The 19,632-nt window shown below is 50.0% G+C and overlaps 1 protein-coding gene across 1 annotated transcript; it reads right to left on the reverse strand.

Annotated features, from left to right (window-relative positions):
- Positions 1 to 28: 28 nt before the first annotated feature.
- Enoph (enolase-phosphatase E1) lies at positions 29 to 7,941 on the reverse strand. The gene is made up of 7 exons (XM_037216671.1): positions 7,883 to 7,941; positions 5,807 to 5,897; positions 5,252 to 5,353; positions 4,654 to 4,847; positions 3,756 to 3,888; positions 3,311 to 3,434; positions 29 to 2,985 (listed from the first exon to the last, which is right to left on the reverse strand). The coding sequence occupies exons 2-7, from the start codon at positions 5,873 to 5,875 to the stop codon at positions 2,855 to 2,857; spliced, it is 753 nt and encodes a 250-aa protein (XP_037072566.1). The 5' UTR covers positions 5,876 to 5,897; positions 7,883 to 7,941; the 3' UTR covers positions 29 to 2,854.
- Between the last annotated feature and the right edge of the window lie 11,691 nt (positions 7,942 to 19,632).

Genomic DNA, 19,632 nt, shown 5'->3' on the forward strand with positions numbered 1-19,632 from the left:
AGCCGCCACAGCAAACACAGTCCCCATACCTCAGCTGTATTTGTGGAAGCCACACAAGATCACTGGTACAATGGACCACACAGCCCTGCATGCATGGCGGCGCGTGGCAGCCGCACACCACTGTTGTGGACGGCAGCTGTACGCCTCCCTCCCGCGGCTAGCGTAACGAGCGGGATGCACCCCGATATACCCCCATACATCTATCACGCCACGGTCACCAGGCTCCAGCCTGTCGACGCGCACGCCAGTCGAAGGGTCCGAATGCCACCTGTCAGGATGGCAGAACGTACCCCACTGATCGCCGAATACACCAACACGAGCCACGCGAGGGTTCACAGTCACGCTGCATTCGATTACACCCACGATCACTATCACGTGGCATCCGCCCGGTGTCTTAGTTGGAAGGACGACCCGCCCAGCCCCTCGCTCCGCCCCAGCATTCCCTCGCGTTTTGTGGCGACGAAGGTGGACTTGCCCGGTCGACACCTGACCCACTGGGACGCAACCGGCGTCAGTTCAGGGTCTCGCGCGGGGCTCGCCAGCGGCTGCTGAGAGCTCGGGTCAGCGCCATCAGTGACAGTGACCTGGCTGATCCAGCTAGTGGTAGCGAGCCTCTGGTGACAGCAGCGTCATCCGAGCATAGTTCTGAAGCCTCGGGAAGCTTACGCATTACAAAATTTGACTAGATGATATAGCCCTGGAATGCATGGCATGGATGACTTGATGTCTTGCTATCAAAGTTGCACCCTTAAACAAAATTCCTATACAAACACCGCAGCCTGATTTCACTCAACGCACTTGCTATCTATTTATGTTAATTCTTCACCAGTGTGTGGTGAAGCGCAAAATGCATCTACTCAATATTCCTGAGCATAAGTGCCCTTATGGCATTGGTATCGTTAGCGAGCATTAATACCGTGATATATTCCAAAAGCCTGAGTCCAGCTTCGCGAAGATTCAAAAATGTCTAGGTTAAAGGGAATGTCCCGCCCTTGACGATATAGACGCAAGTATCAGGTTTGATGAAGTAAGCTCACTTTTAACTACTGGTATATTTTAAAGTGAGCTGCTCCGGACAACACAATTTCTTTATTTAGCAGCTATGCTGCTCTATGCATCATCGTTTTATTGCATCATGGAGCGTTTGAATGACGTCGAAGTGCTGCCAAGCTAGCCGTGACAAATTGCCATCCTTGCACCAACTTGTAGAACTTGAAAATCACCGAGAGATGGCAGTGCGGTGATAGAAGTGTTCGGCGAGCAATATCGTTATGTGCTCCGATTTCGGCCATTTCTCGTGACGTTCTTGCGTATTCATCCAAGCGTTTAAGACGTTCCCTTGCATTCATTATCTGTCATGGTGTTAGTTTGAAATTATTCGGTTGCATGTCGCTATTTCCGTAATGACTACCAATAATGTCCAATCTCTTGTATAATATAGCACAAAATGTCATTGGTGGTTACAGATTGCATAGCTTGCTCAACCTTAAACGCGAGCCAACTGATGTGCGTTATATTTGGGAATTGTGCTTGCGGACACTAGATCTGAACGGCTGGACGATGCTATTTCTTCTGGCCTTGAACGCCGTCTGGCTTGAGGCGTGGCGGGGTCTGGATGTCATTACTATGACATCATGAATGCTTACATGACCTTGAAATAGTCTACACATCTTCGCAGGCGTGCAGCTCAAGAAACTGGATGGTTCTATATATTACAAAGAGCAAGGCTGTGAACTGCAACGAATGATCTTTAAAATGCCTATTTCCGTTTGAAACCCCACACAAATGTGAAACACTCCCTTTACTACCTTTAAGGAGATTATGAAATTATGCGGATTATGGGTCATGCATGTGGGAAAATGCTGAATCAGGATTAGCAGCCCACCCTCAAAAGTCCGCTTACTAGTGTTGTGCTTGTAGCCGGTTGACGTTCATGTGATATGCCAATCACTTGGCTTTGTTTTCATGAGAAACTCCGGGATGAAACCTTGCTATAAAAGCACGCATGTGAGGCCTTACACGATGTGCTCCCCATTTCTGTGTGGTTTTGAACTAAAATAACTATCCCGAATTTCACTAGGTGCAGTTCACCACCCTGTCCTTCTTAAGACTCCAAAACGCCCTGACCTTCGACGCCCTGTTCTTCCAAACCCGCTAGCTCCTGAGCTACACGCCTGCGGAGGTGGGGAGACTTTTCTTGGAAAGAGTATGTCAAGGTCACATTGACATTCATAACATCATAATAACGGCCTTGAAGTCCTGCCATTCCATAAGCCATGCGGCGACCAAGGCAAAAAAAAAAAAAAATGACCGGGTCTTTCATGTCTGGCGTTCCCGAGCATTATTTCCAGATTTAACAGCCGTCAATTGGCTCTCAATCGATTTTGTGCAAGGTACGATGACGTAATAAAAAATGACTTATTGAGGAGCGTATTTACTTAACGTAGAAATTGTGTTGTCTTGAACAGTCTTTTCTAGTTAAAAGTACGCCAAAAGCCACAAAAAGCCTGTCTCGTCACATCTGATGCTTGCTTCAATGCATTTAATTGTGAAACATTCCCTTTCACGCCAACATATTTGTTTATACATTCCCATAACTGGTGTCCCCAAAGCCATAGCTTGTTCACGGTAAACTTGGATCCCAAAGCTAACTTTCTTATCCCGTTTGTGTGGAAGTCGATTGTGGACCACAGCCATATCAAGCTAACAACCTGGCATGTCGGAGGTTTTGACACAGGTCACACGACGCTAGCCTGTCAGAGGTCACTGACAGAGGTCATACGACGCTGACAGGTCGAAGGTCACTGACAGAATTTTCACACGAAGCTGACCTGTCGGAGACCACTGACAGAGGTCACACGACGCCGACCTGTCGGAGGTCAGTGACGGTCGCATACCGCTGCCGGTCGTCGGCCGTGAGAGCGGCGTTTCCAGGCCTGACCGCCAGGGTGGTCAGCAAGCCGGCACCGCTGGCCGCCTCGGCCTCTGCCGACAGAACACGGTCGAGTCAGGGCCGCTCAGCCGCCGCCGCCCGGCGGCCCGCACGCAGATGACACGTCAGCCAGCACGGCATGGCTCAGACTATGCACCTACTGCTCGACATACATCGCCATGCACAGATGTGCGCGGTGGAATAACTGCGCTGGCATCTAGCCCACTGGGCCGGGGGAGTCTAACATCGCTGCCGCCGGGGACAGCCGGACGAAGCGGGCGCTGCCGTCACCCGTGTGTCGCAGTGGCCGGCTGCCAGCCACAGCGCTGCTGTCTCGTGTGCGCCAGCACAGCAGTGTTCTGGCTGGGACCGGCCTACCTTTCGGAATGTCTGTGACGAACATGATCTGGTCCGGAGAGCAGCCGATGGCCTTCGCGATTTTAGAGTAGCTCTCTTGCTCTGTCTTCGGTCCCGTGGTGGTGTCAAAATGGCCACTGAATTGCTGAAAAAAGTTCGTGGACAATTTTTGGGTCGGCGAAATAAATCGTCATTTACCGGGATCTTAGGACACGTCGACTGCTGTAGTTTGCGTCATCCAGCCAAAAAAATCCATCCATAACACAACATAGTTGACGAAGTTCAAAGACGTATGAAAACATACACAGCACATCATTTATGAGGTAAAAGCCTATTATCTTTTAGACGCCATGCAGGATTCACTGATGCAAATGAGCATGCACGAAGCATGTGGCAGAGACGATTGGGGACCGGGCTCCAGTTCTGGCCCAACCCCACCTGTAGCAGAGATCCCCACCCACCCCACCTGCAGCAGAGAGCCATGCGGGGTGTGTTCAAACAGCAGCTTCTGGGCGGCGATGCTGCCCGACGAGTAGATCCAGATGGTGAGACCCTGCCGCCGCCACTGCTCCAGGGCGTGCGGCACGTCCTCGTACACGCTGGGGGTACAGCAGCGGTGAGGCCCTGGCGCCGCCACTGCTCCAGCGCGTGCGGCACGCCCTCGTACACGCTAGGGGTTCGGCAGCGGTGACACACCGCCTAACGCGAGGTCCAGTCGCCGACTGACAGGCGGCCGCACGACAGCTGGTGCTTTGCTGTTTGATGGAGAAAACGCTATACGTCATGGCAACAGCGAGGCCGCAGTATGCTGCCGTCCGACACTACGTACCTATACCCAAAACGAGGAAGAAAGTGCACTGAGCTAATGCAATACGAGCATGCAAGGCTGAACGGACGAGACGCATGCACACAGTATAACCAATACACCCAAGCCGCCATCACCGCCGCGAAACAAACACTCACTAGAAATACAAGTCAACTTATGCTACCAAATCGTAATTTTTACATGCTGTTAAGAAACGCGCCCAGTCCGACTGCGGACTGGGTGTCTGACGAACAAAAGACAGACCGCGAGCTAGTTCGGCCTGCGAAGCCTGGTGCTGCATGCATTGGTAGTGAAAGGACAGGCGAGCACGATTCAAGGCCCTACCATGCATCCGACTATCACTGTATGACGTTCAACTGGACTTGCCGAGCGAACTTCCACGGCCACTTCACAATGGGCGCAGGCTGGCCATTCCTGCATGCAGCAGAATGCAGCAGTCCCATTCCCGGCCGTAAGCACCACCCCATGCCTGCCTGGCGGCCTGCGCCTGGCCGGCCGCCGCCGGCGGCGGCGCATGCCATCTCCCAGCCGGACGCACTGGGCGGCGATGCGGCCGGAGCGGTAGCCGTCGCGCCACACCAGGCCCTGCAGCCGCTTCAGGGCCGTGACCTTGCGGTCTGCGTCCATCAGCAGCAGCAGGTAGCGCCCCACGGCCGCGCGCAGCACCGCCGGCTCGGCGTCGGCCGGCGGCAGCGGCGGCGCCGGCTGTCCCGACCGCCGGTCCGCGGCAACCTGGGCCGGGCCAGGGGCCATGTCACGAAGACTGACGCCCTCACAGACAGTATGAAGGCGACGTCTGTAAGGTTATGTCCTAATGGCTGCTGTGCCAGACATGTTGAGGTCCGAGCAGACCACACCTTCCAGACTGGGATGGGAGATTTTCCCGTGATCTGCTGCATCATGGTGCAAGGCATGACAAGCATTCAAGGACCTCCTAAGTTACTGGATGAGAACATATTAAAAAAGAAATAATTTTGACAACTGCGCTTCATCCTTATCTCATCAGTTCACCTAAAATTCCATTCAGGTAAATGCAAAGCACTATTCACATGCATAGCTAGATGACAACCAGGTTGAAGATAATTTGTCCCCATTTGTTACACAGGAAAAAAGCCTTTTAAGCAAACTGTTAATACCTGATCCCTCAGCATACCAACAATACTCTTGCACTCATCAGTCTCCCAGTTTTCGTGAAGAAATGCATCAAGATGTTCTCTTGCATATGGGAATAGTATGTCCTGAAAATAAGGTGATGTGTTAACAATGAATAAATCTATATGGGTTTTATTCAGCTCATGTGACCAAAAAAACCAGCTGCAGATGTGTGTAACTTATCAATTAACACTTCAATTTCTGCCCACCATCAAACTGAAAAGTGCACCTGATTCATGCTGAACACAAGGCTGAGCGGTTCACATTTAATATGGTGTGTAATCATAATGCATCTGAATCTCTTTGGCTCAAATTGTGTATTACAACTGTTTGATCTGTTTGATACCAAGCAACACATCAAATAAGCTTTCCCCTTCCATGCATCTGAGAACAAAATCCCACAATCAACATGTATAAACAACTTATTGGGGTGTTTGCATAGGTGACAATGTTGCCACTGCTAGTCACCACAAAGTGAACACTCTGGTACATCTTCACCAAAATAGGATATCAAATAAAACCTGGATGAAAAGAATCACCTTGACAAAACTTATAGATGTTGTTGTTCCTTCTATATCCAGCAAAACAGCATTCACAGGGGCAACCATGATGATATGAGTTCAGGACCTCCTGAAAACATGTAGTTAACCCATTAATACAACAACATATCATGTCAAACTTGTCATGTCATGTCAAACATGTCATTCTTGGCCCTTATGGTCACATGGCCTAAGCGTCCGTTCTTACCGACGCAAGCATATGGTTTGATAGATCAAATTGCATTGTGTTAGCAGGTGCTTGGTTGGGGGAACAAATTGAGCCCTCCTAAAGATTCTTCTGGAACAGTTTCCGAGCGGGGCAGTGCGGCCGCGCCAAATTTTGCATAGCTTTAGGCAACTGAACAGCAGTTTGTATGGTATAAAAAATTTGATGTACCTTGTAACATCACTGACCTACTGCTGGTCAAAGTTAGGCCTTGAATTCAGCAGACAATTTCCACACAATCATTCAATCTGATGCAAAATGGAGTTTTAGATGAAGTCATACATCCCTGAAATAGTTTCTTGGATCACAAAAAAATTGATTAGAGAAACTCCATTGACCTAAGATCAAGCATGAAGGTCAGACCAGATACAAACCAACCTATTTTATTCATCTACAGCTTGTTGTATGGGGGTAGCTTCTGGTGCTCATTTTTAGTTTGTTGATAACAGAAACCACATTATACATCTCCCATTGAATCCTTAAAGGTCATACCAGGTTATTGACCTAAAATGACCTGGGTCATTTCATTTTTAGGGATATATTGCCTAGCATAATCTTTGACACCTGTTCCAGTGTAGAAATCAAACCTGTCTTGTTTGATTTTGGTCCCCATGACCTGCAACAAGCCAAAACAAAGTCACTGACCTTGCACAAGCACCAGTGACCAGGAATCATTTGATTAGAGCAGGTGTCTTGGTTCACTGTGGCTGCTTGGAGCAGTCATCTTACTTGCTTAGAGTAGGTATCTTAGTTCACAGTGGCTGCATGAGAAAGTCTGGGAGCACTTTGGACACCAATCTGGAGTCTGGCCTTGTCTGACCTTATTTGACCTGAATGTCATGACCTAGGAACCTCTAACTTTGACAAAAATGAGTTCATGTAGAGGCCGATCCACCCTGAGAATTTGATGTCTTTAGCTTCCTTGGTATCTGAGATCTCAGGAGGGTCAAATTGAACTCCACCTGAATAAAGAGTATTTAACTGGCCACCCATGTGCGTATTGAGTTAAATCTAAGATCTATTTGAAAATCATTTTTCTTTGAATGACACTGAGGTACTTCACTTCCAGGACCAGTATCCAATGACAATCTTTTAGCAGACAAATACTTAAGAGTGATATAAAAACTAAAGTTTCTGAGCATGTTTTACTATTAGAGCATAGCAAAAGTGCAGCAAGGAAGGGAGGAGAGGTTTTATACATCACAACATTGCACTCAGGCCTCACATGTGATTGCAAATTGCTAGACAGAGTATAAAATTAAAGCTGGGTGCTGCTGGCTTCCTGTGGTGACAGTTAAAACAATAGCCATTCACTTCACATTTCTAGCACACATAGGGGCTTAACAGGCAATGCTTCTTTGAGATGTAACTTACGGAGAGAACAGGGGTAAGCACAACCAGTGCATAACCAAGGGGAGGGACAGGTGAAAAATATGTGTAACCAAGAGGATAAAGAGGTGAAAAATATTGAACAAGTAATGGAAACACCCCAGATGACTAATTACAGCTTCACCCATGGTTCTGATGATAAAAACATAGTACCACTCAAAACTGCTATTTAAAAAAAAAGTTTCCATAAAACATGAAACCTATAACAAACCAGTAAAAAAGCATGACACGTAAGGTGGCAAAATCCGCCTATAACTCGAATTCATCTACCTTATACTTGAAAATCAAAATTAACATCAGCATGAAAAATATTGTTAGACATTTTAAACAAAACATAAAACACGCAAACCAATATGCTGGCAACATTCACAATCAAATACAAATTGACTGTAGCTCGTTGCGGTTAACCATCACTGACACAAAAAGTTTGCCCTGCAGTTAGCGCCCAACCATTAACTTACGTTCCTAACATACCACCCCACACCCCCCCTGCACTTCCACGGCCAAGGCCAGCCACGGCATTCTCCAAGGAGCACCCCCTACCGTGCTCTCTTCATCTTGAATTGTGTCACATCTGCGTCGTAGTCGAAGCAATGCAGGAGCGCGATGCTAGTAAATGGTGACAGGCTACGAGCTGTGAAACAAGAATGCATGATATCAACGATGTTGATTAACGTCACCACATTGAGCCACCATTCATCGACAAAATGAATTATTTGGAACAATTATCTTTTCGAATCATGAAAGGGATACGGCTGTGTTTTTTTGGAAAAAGCCTAAGACGTCATCATAGCATTGTCCCTCCCTGCAGTAGCCTATATGCGGAGAGCACAGACAAATCTTGAAATGTCCCAGGAACACATGGACAGCGGGTGTCGCGCGACAAATGTGAGAGCGATCACCATATCCTTAGTGAGTGCATTGCAATTAGCTTAGTGCTGACATGTCACCAGTGAAGGATGCTTGTTGCTGCAGCTTTGCTACCATACCAGCTTTTCTGGGCATTTTCTATCCGCGATGTACAAAAGTGGCAAGTGAAATATGATATCATAACTAAACCTAAATCTGATACCCAAATGTTTTCATTCGGAAGGTTTTTGCCACATTGAGTGGGCTATCTGTTCAAAAATGTCATGAGAGGTAAGGCTAAGTACTGTCGCGTTACGCCCAGTCGCATTGAGTTTTGGGTTAAACCTGTCATTGGGCTCGGCGGATTAAGTCTCGTTTGACTAAGGTTGAAATCGTCAAGTTGTCGCAAGGCATCGAACCAAGGATGTCCCCTGCACACCATGCACTCCATCCTGTTCCTCCGTACACCATGCACTTCACCCGGTTCCTCTGTACGTCTGATATACATGCACATGTTTTAATACCGTGGAAACATGACAGATTTCTCACATTTTCAGGTGGTTTTAATAAAAGTACACGTGAAAAACATGTATAAAGTACTTACGAAGAGGTAGGCATGAAGCAAGTACATGTATTTTGGTAAGCAGAACTACGAGGGGTATAAAGTTCGGATGACAGAAGTACGTACGCAAAAACTCGTCAGCAAATGTTCGCATGCTGTACAATACGCATTGAAGATGTTCGCATTGACAAAAGTTCGCCGGAACAAACGCACGTATGGAAATGGCTCGCATACATTAAGAACGTATGCAGTTGTTCGTAACAACTGAACGCACGCATGTGTTCAAAGCGGTTAAAGTTCTTTTGACAAAAAGATACGCGCGCGAATTTCGTGGGCAGCATAGGCGCAGAGGCGGCGGGCTGTGGGTGCACGCTACTTTCCGAGAATGGTAAACATTGGGCCATGGCGGTGCAACCACATGGGCATCAAGTCATACACCGGCAGCTCTTAATTTCACTGAAATGTGATTTTCGGGGATGATCTAAGGTACGAATTCGAGTGAGACATTTTTAGTTCCTTCCGGCGTATGGCGTAAAACTGCTGCTATAGGGCGATGCAAGGTCGGCTGCAGGCAGTAACCTTATAATAGGGGCTTCTTTAAAGCGGATCCAGCTGGTGCATCATTCTCTCTAGACTCTGATTCACGTCATTTTACAATCTTGTTCCGGGTGTCACTGGCGCGTCTGCCTGCTGCATTCCGCAAGCGACCTGGCTCGCTACGTCTATTAGCTGGCGTCAGTGGCGCACTCAGGGCGTCAGGCGGAGTCCTCAGCAGAGGCGGCGTCAGGGTTGAGTGATAAAGGGAACACAACCAATTCAGCGGACGATCTGCAGTGAACATGTTGTTCTTGTTCTTTGAACCTCCAGTCCCTCCGTCCCAGGGCCATCTTGCACTGCCCCTGTTGATTCAAGTTCACTTGTTGGCATCCTCAGACCGTTTAAGTTCATGCCGTGAAGAGTCAGGTTAGACATAATACTTAACCTGGCCTAGGCAAGTTAATCGCCCACCGTCCAACGCACACCCTCTCCCCTCCCCAGTCAACGGACTGCGGTTGCTCCTTCAGTGACCATTCATCCGATGCCTGACACCAAAGATGAAGGTAAGTATTTCAACGTTCAGTAGACACCTGCATACATAGTTTTGAGAACGTACTAGGTCAGACAAGCTTCATATGCCTGGCGAGCATTTTCATGCAAACTTTGAGTACTTACATCAGAAGCCGCAATACGAGCCTTACGTTATGTTGTCAAACCAACGTTATCATTGATGAACACCCGCGCCTAAACAGTTGGGCTCAAACAATTGCTTGCGACCTTATCCATTAGGTTGTTTGTTTTTAGGGTTTGGGTTTTTTAGGGTTTTATGGTTTTTAAGGTTTTGTTTTATTTAGGTTGCAATGCATTTGCGTGGAACATTTTACATATAGGTAAAAAGGTTCTGCTGGCCTTATTTCGTGAAGAATAGCCAGGAGAAAGATATAGATGCGTTGATCTCTCGGCTACATGCCTTAATTAAAACGAATGTCACCTCTAATGTTATCACAATGTGTTATCACCACGTTTAGCACTAGTCCTCGTGGTATAACCAGGAGAAAGCAGATATAGATGTGTTGATATTCTGACAATATGTCTTTATCGAAACAAACACCACTCCTGATATTCGTTTCAACAACAAAAGCATGCAGCCGAAATATAAATGCATTCAAGACTCCAAATCATCACTTTTCCCATACGAGCTATTATGCGTACAAACATTTGCGTGCGAGTGTTTTCCTCATGAGTGCTTTACCATACGATCTTCCTATACTTTTTTGCCATTGCAACTTCGGGTGCTATGAATTTTGCAGCCAATGAGTTTGATCCTGACGAACATTAGACATACATGTATTATCCTGCGAACAATTGGCATACGTTTTTTTCTGCACGTAGTGTTGTCCGCAACCCTGATCAGAGATCCACACTTGAGCAGAGTGCGCGGAGTGAGTAACATGCAACATCTAACAGAGTGAGATGGCGCGGAGCCCGTAAGCCCGATGTGGTATAGATGGCGCGAGAAGCGGTCAAAAGTCTTCTGAATGTCATAAATCACCGGGGTTTGGACAAAATATGTGAGCACAGACAGATATTTCACATGCATTTACTCTGTAACAAAAATGACATGGTCACAAGAAATTAAAGAGCAGGTTTTTCCTGGATTTTCTCGAGCTGCTAGAAGCATCAGCCTCGAAATGATCGCGGAGCTAGCTATAACCGACATACTTGACACCAGAAGGTAAATGCACGGATAGGTTGCACGGCGGTTTAGTAACAACGCCATCACTAAATATGCATGATTCAGATAGCCTTTCGGAACAGTCAGTCAGTTAAAGTGAAAATGACAAATCAGACAGTCAGCCAGGAACAGATTTCGTGGAACTCTGGCTGGAACGTGACATCGCACGGTGCTGAGGCACATTGCCCGCGCCCCCTTCCATGCAAAATCCGCCTCAAAGATATGAATACAATTCACATACTGCCATTTTGACCAGCCGCCTCATCCCTCCACAGAATCCTTGGTTCTGTCCGCACGCGAGCTAACCTGGTCGATGTGAGGCATCAGGCATGCAAACCCATGACGACGCGTGGAAGCCTTCCACTAATGTCATCGACACCTGGTGGCTTGCGTGAGGGGTTGCGGGTCACAGATCTATGCAGTGCCACCAGTGATGTACCTAGCTGAACTGTCCTTATTCAAAGCATAACACATACTTTCGGAACATACAATTTTCCGTTTTGCCTGCTGGTTGACTGGAATGTCCGCTTGCACCACGCACTATTTTCTCAATGCCTATTCAATTTCTAGCTATAATGTATCCCTTTACTTGCTTTAACCGCTATAGGAGGCTAATGTCCAGGGTTTTTGTTATGGCGGCACGGATCTAAGAGAGGACGCCAGGCTTTTTAGAGGGCGCCTTCAAAGTCTTCCTTCTGATTTCGCTGACCGGGTGGCGATGGAAGGCTACGTACGTTCGAATGAAATGCACGCATAGAGTTGAGCAGCGAGCCTTATCCGTCACAATCTGATATTATTTGGCGCCGGTGCTCATTGGCCACAATACTTCCTTGACCTTGTTGATCTCGTGAAAGAAGGAACGTTCCTTGGACAGTTCACTGCTCAAGCACCACCAACACACTGGAAGAATGGAATAACAAGTTGCAGCATAACGTCAGTTTTTACAAAACTGATTTTGTGAAGTCTCAGGCAATTTCATCTAATCTCATGTAATTTCAAAAAGTCTCATATGATTTTAATCCCATGAGACGACTTATTTGATAGTTACAAGATGCAGGATACAAACCATCCCAAACAGGCTGAGGATACTGGGTCACAAAACATTCGCTCATCAACTGGCAGATATGCCACGATTCTGCCTGCCGAATTTCACCATCCTGGCGACCTTAGGCTGGCGAGAATGGCATAGGTTTATTGATCTTCGACCACCCCCTACGTATGGGCTAGAGCATCTTACCGGCTGGATTCGATCGAAATCCATAGGCCTCCCGTCTATCTTCAAGCCTATCACCGCACCAAACCGAGCCGTCTGAGCCTCTGCACCCGGGTCCAGGGGCAAAACGGGTGCAAAAGCCGAGCATGCATTCCGCACGTGGAGAAAGTCCTCCTTACTCGGTGCGGGCGCCAGACTCTGTCCCAGCGAATGCTCTCGAACAAGACGACCTTCTGGTGCCGCGTCAAGGCGTCTGCTCTTCGGCCAGTGGAGCCGACAGATGCCTGGTTATCAGCTGACAGAGCCGATGACTCGAATCGCCAGCGCGCGTCTGTCGGCCCACGCCGTGCAGCTGAGCTGGCCGCGCAGAGTCTGCGGTGTCAACCTCTCCCACCTGAGTCGCCATCCGCCACAGAAAACGGCTTGGAGTTTCACCCGGTCACATGGTCTGAGCCCTCCGCTGCCATGATGTGTCACCCCCTTCAGCGGTGGTACTGGATGGCGTAACTCTAGATGTAGTGCGCAAGTGTTTTTTCAGTTAAGTCTCATGTCCTCTTCCTCGTTAAGTCATCTGCTGCAATGTATACGTACACAAGCGGCTTGGAAAGCCACTTCTGTTTTCTGACGTCATAAATCTGAGGCACGTGGTACAGCCTAGTCATATGACGCAGGACACTCTGCACGACACATTCTATTGGATCGCCCACTGAGTTGATACCTGTCACGTTTTCGCCGTCATGCCAATTAATTTGGGTCGCGCGTTTGTCAATGCCAATCTCTCAACCCCTTTATACAAGATACATTTGTACGGCGCGGACCTCAATTGCTTATCTTTGTTGAGCTACCTTCTGCTGGTCGAGGAGGAGGTGAAAGGCGGATCCCTCTACCTTTGGCCATCACATGGCGTTCTGCAGGGAACCAAGGTCGCGCCTAGTCTATTCAGCGTCTTCACAAATCGTCTTCCTGCCTGTCTTTTGCATGGTCGTTTAGCACGATATGTTAAGGACAACCTACTGCTCGACTTCGAACACCCTGGCCATCTATCTTACCTTCAACCCGGGCAAGAGGATACCTTACTCCATACTCGTGCTGTTATTCAGAGACCAAAAAAATAGTTTGCCGAAAGAAAATGAAGGCCAATATGGTATCTGGTAGGTCACTGGAGAATTCTTCGTAATTTCTCTGGAAAAGTACCACGTCTTCTAGGCTCCAATGATCGCTCCGTGAACACTCGGGTGCTGACGACCTTACCGTGTTATGGGTTCTGCTGCTTTTTTATAAAGAACATTTGCTAAAACCACCTAAGCGTGAGACAAATCCCCTCACAAGCTCAATATGTGGCAACTGCCCAAAGATTCCTCATCAATGGACTTTTGCAATTTATCTATGGTTTTGCCCTTTCTTGGCTTTCAGGGCAAGAATCAGGACCTAAAGTAGTGTTGTATCTCACATAAAAGATCCTGGTCAATGCTCCCGGTCTCACACAAATTATCTCCCGAGAATTTGTGGGATCTTTGTCAATGAGCGTAACAAATTCAGAAAAAAACGCTTAAGTACATTAAAATTGCACTGAAAGGCTTTTTTTCTTCTATGAACAGAAAATGCATCATGGCAACGCGCTGCAGACAATTGTAAAACAGTTAACATTTTTATAGAGAACAGAATCGGTAAATTTTTGGACACAGTACCCATGTGCACATCGGCATCGGTTCGGAAGAGATTTGAGATTGGTCACATCTGACATTAATGCCCAGTGTCAGGTCTAATTTCTCTACCAAGTCCCTACAGGTGAACACAACCCTCCTCACATCCCTTTCCACCGACCATTCTCCATATCGGCACACCAAATCCTATCAAAATGACCTCATCCGTTTGCCTGGAGCTTGCCGGTCACTCACTATCACTTCCATCCTCTGTGAAGGCGCCGGTTGTCACAATAGACATACTTTTATCCTGGCAGCAGTACATTTCAAAAACAGTAAAAAAGTGCAACTTGATGCTTCTATATCTGTATGCAATTCGACACCACTTGAGCGCAGAAGTCCGTAGGATCCTTGTCCAATGTCACATCTTCCGTACATCCTATATCGGCCATCTGTCTGTGATGGGGCTCCAGCTCACCACCTCCATCGTCTGCAAAAGGTGCTCAGCTTCAGGACTGAGACTGTCTCGCGGCTCACCGTCACGGTCAACTTCTGGGACTATACCGTCATCAAATGGTCCCCGAGCGGCCCGTGGTCCCTGGGTCAGTTTGAGCCCTGTTTACTTGACGCACTGCCTCCATTCAGCGTGGCACCTGTGCGACGGTGACGGGCGCGCTGAAGCTTACGGCTCGGCGCCTGTTCGTCACGCGCCAACTGTCCCCGTGCCGCGCGGCCCTCTCCTGGAATCGTCTGCCTCCGGCCAGTGCAGCTTGTGGCGCTTGGCGTGAGTCCATTTCCAAGCTAGGCAACACTTTAATAAGACAAAACTTTGCCAAATAGGTGTACGTTTATGCATCAATTGACAATATTTTAATTCTCGTGTATGTCTGTGCAATATTCTTCTTTGTATTTTATCTCTTATGACATATTTGACTGGAATTGACAGCAACCCACAACGTGGAATGATTCCTAATGCATTTAAAACTGAACTGAGACACATATCGCCCAGCTTCGTAATCTGCAGCACACAAATTAATGCTGCTATATCTTTTTCCAATCAAGTTTTCTCTGGGCTCGCAATAAATTCACCTATGCAACGTTGGATGGGACTGCGTCTGAGCCCGAGGCACTATTCACTCACCAGCGCATCTCGCCTCGCTCTCATAGCCAGGGAACCCCTCGCATCTGTTAACTAAAACCGCGCGCACGCCGGTACAAATCTGGCGCGCCGCCTCTCCCCTGAGCTGGTTAATGGTACGCGGCACGTGACAACGCGCCCAGCCGCCGGCGGAGGTGTCATCGGGCGCCCGGGAGCGGCACCCCTTCACGACGGGCCGTGCGGCGCGCCAGACCACCTAATTAATGTAACCTGACGCCGGCTCTGCGCTGCGCCGGGCCCGCGGCTCGGCACCCGCCCGGTAGCCCCCCGGGCCGGCGCAGCGCGGAGCGAAGCGAGGATTAGCCCATGTTTTAGTGCGGGGTACCGGCGCGGACATCTGTCGGGGGCGCCGCGTCGCCACCGCGGCAGGACCGCCGCTCGTGAGTCGCCATCGCCGCCCGCCAGCGCCCGAGGCGGTAAAAAGCGCGGCGGTGCGGCGGCGGCGTCAGTGGCGTGTGTCAACAGAACGGGCCGTGGTCGGTCGGGGGTGACGCCCGCTGTGTCTGGGATGCTGCGCCAAGCCGGGCGCGCCGTGCGCCCCTCGGAGGCCCCCTCGGTTAGTGATTGGGGCATTGTCCTCTGCACAAATCTCCCACCTCGCACAAAGGCAGCCCGGCCGCCCGGGAAGGGGGGGGGGGGGGCGGGGGGCGGCCCCCGCCGTGATTCAGGCGGCCCCTCGGCGCCCCTCTTCCCCCGAACGGCAGCGACAGATGCGCGGTCATTATTCAAATAGATGTTTAAAAATCGGCTGGACGTCACCCGGTAAGTATGTGTGGTGCCTGCAGGAGATTTATCTCAGTTATGTCAGACGCCATTAGTTTTCTAGTTCGATTGGGATAAATCCGTAACATCGTTAGCATTAAATTTGCAGGGCTTCACCATTGCAAATTTGTGCAGAGCAAGGGAACGGGGCATCTAAAAATAGGTTCTTTGCTTAAGATATGCCATTTCGTTTGATCACGAATGCCCATCATATCGGCTCACTGCTCAAGCTGAATCAATGTTAATACTTGCCATTGCAGGTATTGTATTTCGCTGAAAATTCCTTCTGTTCGTTGCTTTTACATGATCACTAATAAGAAGCTCTTGGCCTGCTGGCACACCGAATGATGTTTCCTAAAACCCTACTCGACATCGATACTTAACGGTAGCGCAGACTGATGGCCTTGTACATGAGTAACATGAAGATGAAGTGACGTCTTCAATTTAAACTTTGCGATAAGCATCAACATGAGAGCGTTTAGCAGAGTGGTCATGTTGTACCAAGCGGGAGTGTCTCCATGGCGCTTCCCTTAAGATGTCATCAATCCCCTATCAGCCTGCATGGGTTTCGCCCGCGGCCATCCGGCGGCTGATCATATTGTAATTCTGTTTACTCTGGCCGGCAACACAGCTGATTCAAGGCGTCAAGGGCCGCCGGTAAATGTCGGAATGCTCACAAATAGAGGGGCGAGGGGTCCTCATCCGCAGCAAACACCCATTGACAGCCACGGGGACAATGCCGTGTTTTCCGTGTCTGCTTTTGTCGCCGTTCCGCCAGTCTATCATCCACGTTCATTATGAGATTGTGGACCCGTCTGGAAAGAGCAGCAGAAGCGGCCGCCGCCCATTGTGTGACAGTGGACTCGTCCACGCTGTGTACAGGAGCGGACGGTGCACAGTGGTAAAACGATGCCGTTCCCGGCGCAAACATGGCCTGGCCACAAGGGGTCGCCGCCATGTCACGCGTAAATACGCCTTCAGTGACGCGTCCCCCGCCTGCCGAGCCGTCACCAGGCTTCTGGGCCCTGGATCGTCCTGTCGGGCGGTCTTTGGGGCATGGAGAGGGGGAGGGGGAGGAGAAGGGAGGGATGCCGGCCGGAGAAAAAATGAGGTTTTGGATAAAAGACAGCCGCTGTGGGGCTGAAGCAGCTGGTCCGCCAAATTGTGAAAGGAGCCGTGTCAGCCTTCGATCTATTTTAAACTCGATCTGGTTCGGTGAGTGATTTTTCGCTGTGAATGATGGACCTGGGTTCACTGGCAACAAAGGCCCGCGGTAGTTCCTTTAAGACACATCGCCTTCGGCGGTACACTTTTGTTCCCCAAAATGCAGCACACGCCATTCCGAGCGGCGCTTCTCTTCACCTTCACCTCCCCTTCTTCACCACCCTGACGTAATGAGTGCCACCCCCTGTGATGAGGAGCGGTGCGCCGGTGCCGCCGCCCGCCCGCGGGGCCGGCCGGTGACCCCTGACCCGGTCACCAGCTGACGCCCCTCGCGGGGCGCCGGCGATCGGGGGTGGGCCGTGCTCCACCGCGGCGCCCTAATGACGGCGTGCGATGTGAGCGGCGTCATTAGTCGGACCGATCGGCGTGTAGCGGTAACCCGCGTGACCGGCGCTGAGTGATTGCCGGGGTCACGGCTTCTGTCGGCCCACGGCCGGTATCCGTCATCGCCCGAGACGTGCTGCTTCAGAGCGGAGCGGGCCGAGACGTGCTGCTTCAAAACGGAGCGGCCCGAGACGTGCTGCCTCAGAGCGGAGTGGGCCGGCTAGAACAGAGCTTTACTAGGGTTCAAACAAAGGGCATAGGACGGTCATCAGGTGGGAGCAGTTCGGGCCTTTTTCCTTGATGCTGAGTCTCCCCTCCCCGGTCCACAGGAACTGGAAAGCGATGCCTCCCGTCCCTGAACACAATGATCATGATGGATCTAAACAACACGAGTAATAAGAAACTGCTTATAACTCACCATTTACGTTTGTTCCAGATACCAACCCAAATTTGTTCAAATGAAAAAAAACATTACAAAACAACTTTGAGACGGTGAAATAGTTCAAGTTTATACAGATAGCAAGACAGCATGTCTCCGATCCAAAACCACTTCCAGAAAACGCCATTTGAAGAGGAACTTAATCAGTTGCCGTGAGTCGACTGCAAAGTCGTTTCCCATAGAACAAAACACCCCACTGACTTTGTGGAACTGCACCTGAGCTTGGTACAGTATGGCTGTGACCGGGAAGGCTTTCTGAATGACGCCAACCAACTCAATTCAGGCCCGAGACCGTTTTTCTGACCGGCCGCCCACACTGGCCTCGTCGGCTAGCGCCGGCCATTTTAAACGCTCTGTGTACACATGTATAAGTCTCTGATTTGTCAAAGCACGGCAGACACGACCGTGGAGGTCATCCGTTTCCCTTTGAGGCAGGCACTTTGTTACCGGCACAGGTCGGCGCGCGACGCCCGCTCTGGAACCGATTCAAAGCAGATGGCCGACCGTAAATTGGCGAACGTGATGTTCGGTCGACGAGGCGCCTCGCGCACGGCGCGCCGCCTACATTTGTCTTCAGGGCGAATAATGAGCTCTCGAATGGGCCCGGATGCGCGGCGAAGGTGCCAAGACAGACGGCGGCGGTCCTCAGCGACGCCCCGCCGGCCGTGACGGCACGTCCCCGCCTGTCCGCCGTCTCATGTCCAGACGGATTGCGGATGTTTGTCGCCGGTTGAGAATTTCCTCAAAATCACGGTTTGACAACGCTGTAACGGAGCGGCTGTGGCGAATGGCCACATCTTTTGCATGGGGTAGGTTTCTCAACCCAGTGTGTGCCGTGCTATTTTCGATATGAATCAGATTCAGTTTCCGATCTCTTTTCGGATTGGTTTCCTATTTTAAAAAAATATATTTAGAAGAAGTTTCCCATTTTCTTTGCAGACTAGCTTCCCGTTATCCTTCCAATTAACTCCTCTTCCCATTTACTATTGACTCCAATAAATGTAACTGCACGCCCTTTTGTGTCGCGATCTTTGAAGTCGGCTGATCAGCTAAAAAAGACCAAAAAAACAAAAGCAAAAACAAAACAAAACAAGGAGAAAAAACACGCTGTCATTGCAACATCGCGCGGTTCTTCGGGCTCCAACACACACCCAGGCCATGGCATGTCTTTGCTGGGCTCTGATTGGCCCCTTGCTGTCCTCTGGATGCAATTCAGACCAGACCAATCAGAGGCCCTTCGCCAGCTAGCTGCTTCTCTCTCTCTTCCCTCTCTCTCTCCTCCTCTCTCTCCCCTCTCTCCCTCTCGCTCCCCCTCTCTCTCCCTCTCACCTCTCTCTCTCTCTCTCCTCTCTCCCTCTCGCTCCCACTCTCTCTCTCCCTCTCTCTCTCTCGCTCCGCCGCGACCGGGCCGCCGTCGCTGCCCGACGGTCGAGGTGTCGGCACCGGCGCGACGTCGCCGTCGGCCGGAGATAGCGTCTCCCGTTCCCCCGCCCCGTCACGGCGCGTGGCACCACTGTCTGCAGGCCAGCTGTGCCGTCGAGGATGGCCGGCAGTCACCGAGCCGACGCCGGGCGGCGCTCACACGGCGCCTCGATGTAGCACGTGCAGCCTCTAAAGACGGCGCCGGTGATATGAGTCTGGAGAATACGTGACGCTGCAGAGAAGCCGGCGTCGACGCGTGGTGCAAGAACGGCTGTGAATCACGGCGACGGCGAGGCGCGGACACAAGACTTGGCTTGGTGAAGTCATGAATCCGAAAGGCTT

The sequence above is a fragment of the Pollicipes pollicipes genome, unplaced genomic scaffold (genome assembly GCF_011947565.3).
Source record: "Pollicipes pollicipes isolate AB1234 unplaced genomic scaffold, Ppol_2.1 Scaffold_4002;HRSCAF=4701_pilon_pilon_pilon, whole genome shotgun sequence".
NCBI lineage: Eukaryota > Metazoa > Arthropoda > Thecostraca > Pollicipedomorpha > Pollicipedidae > Pollicipes > Pollicipes pollicipes.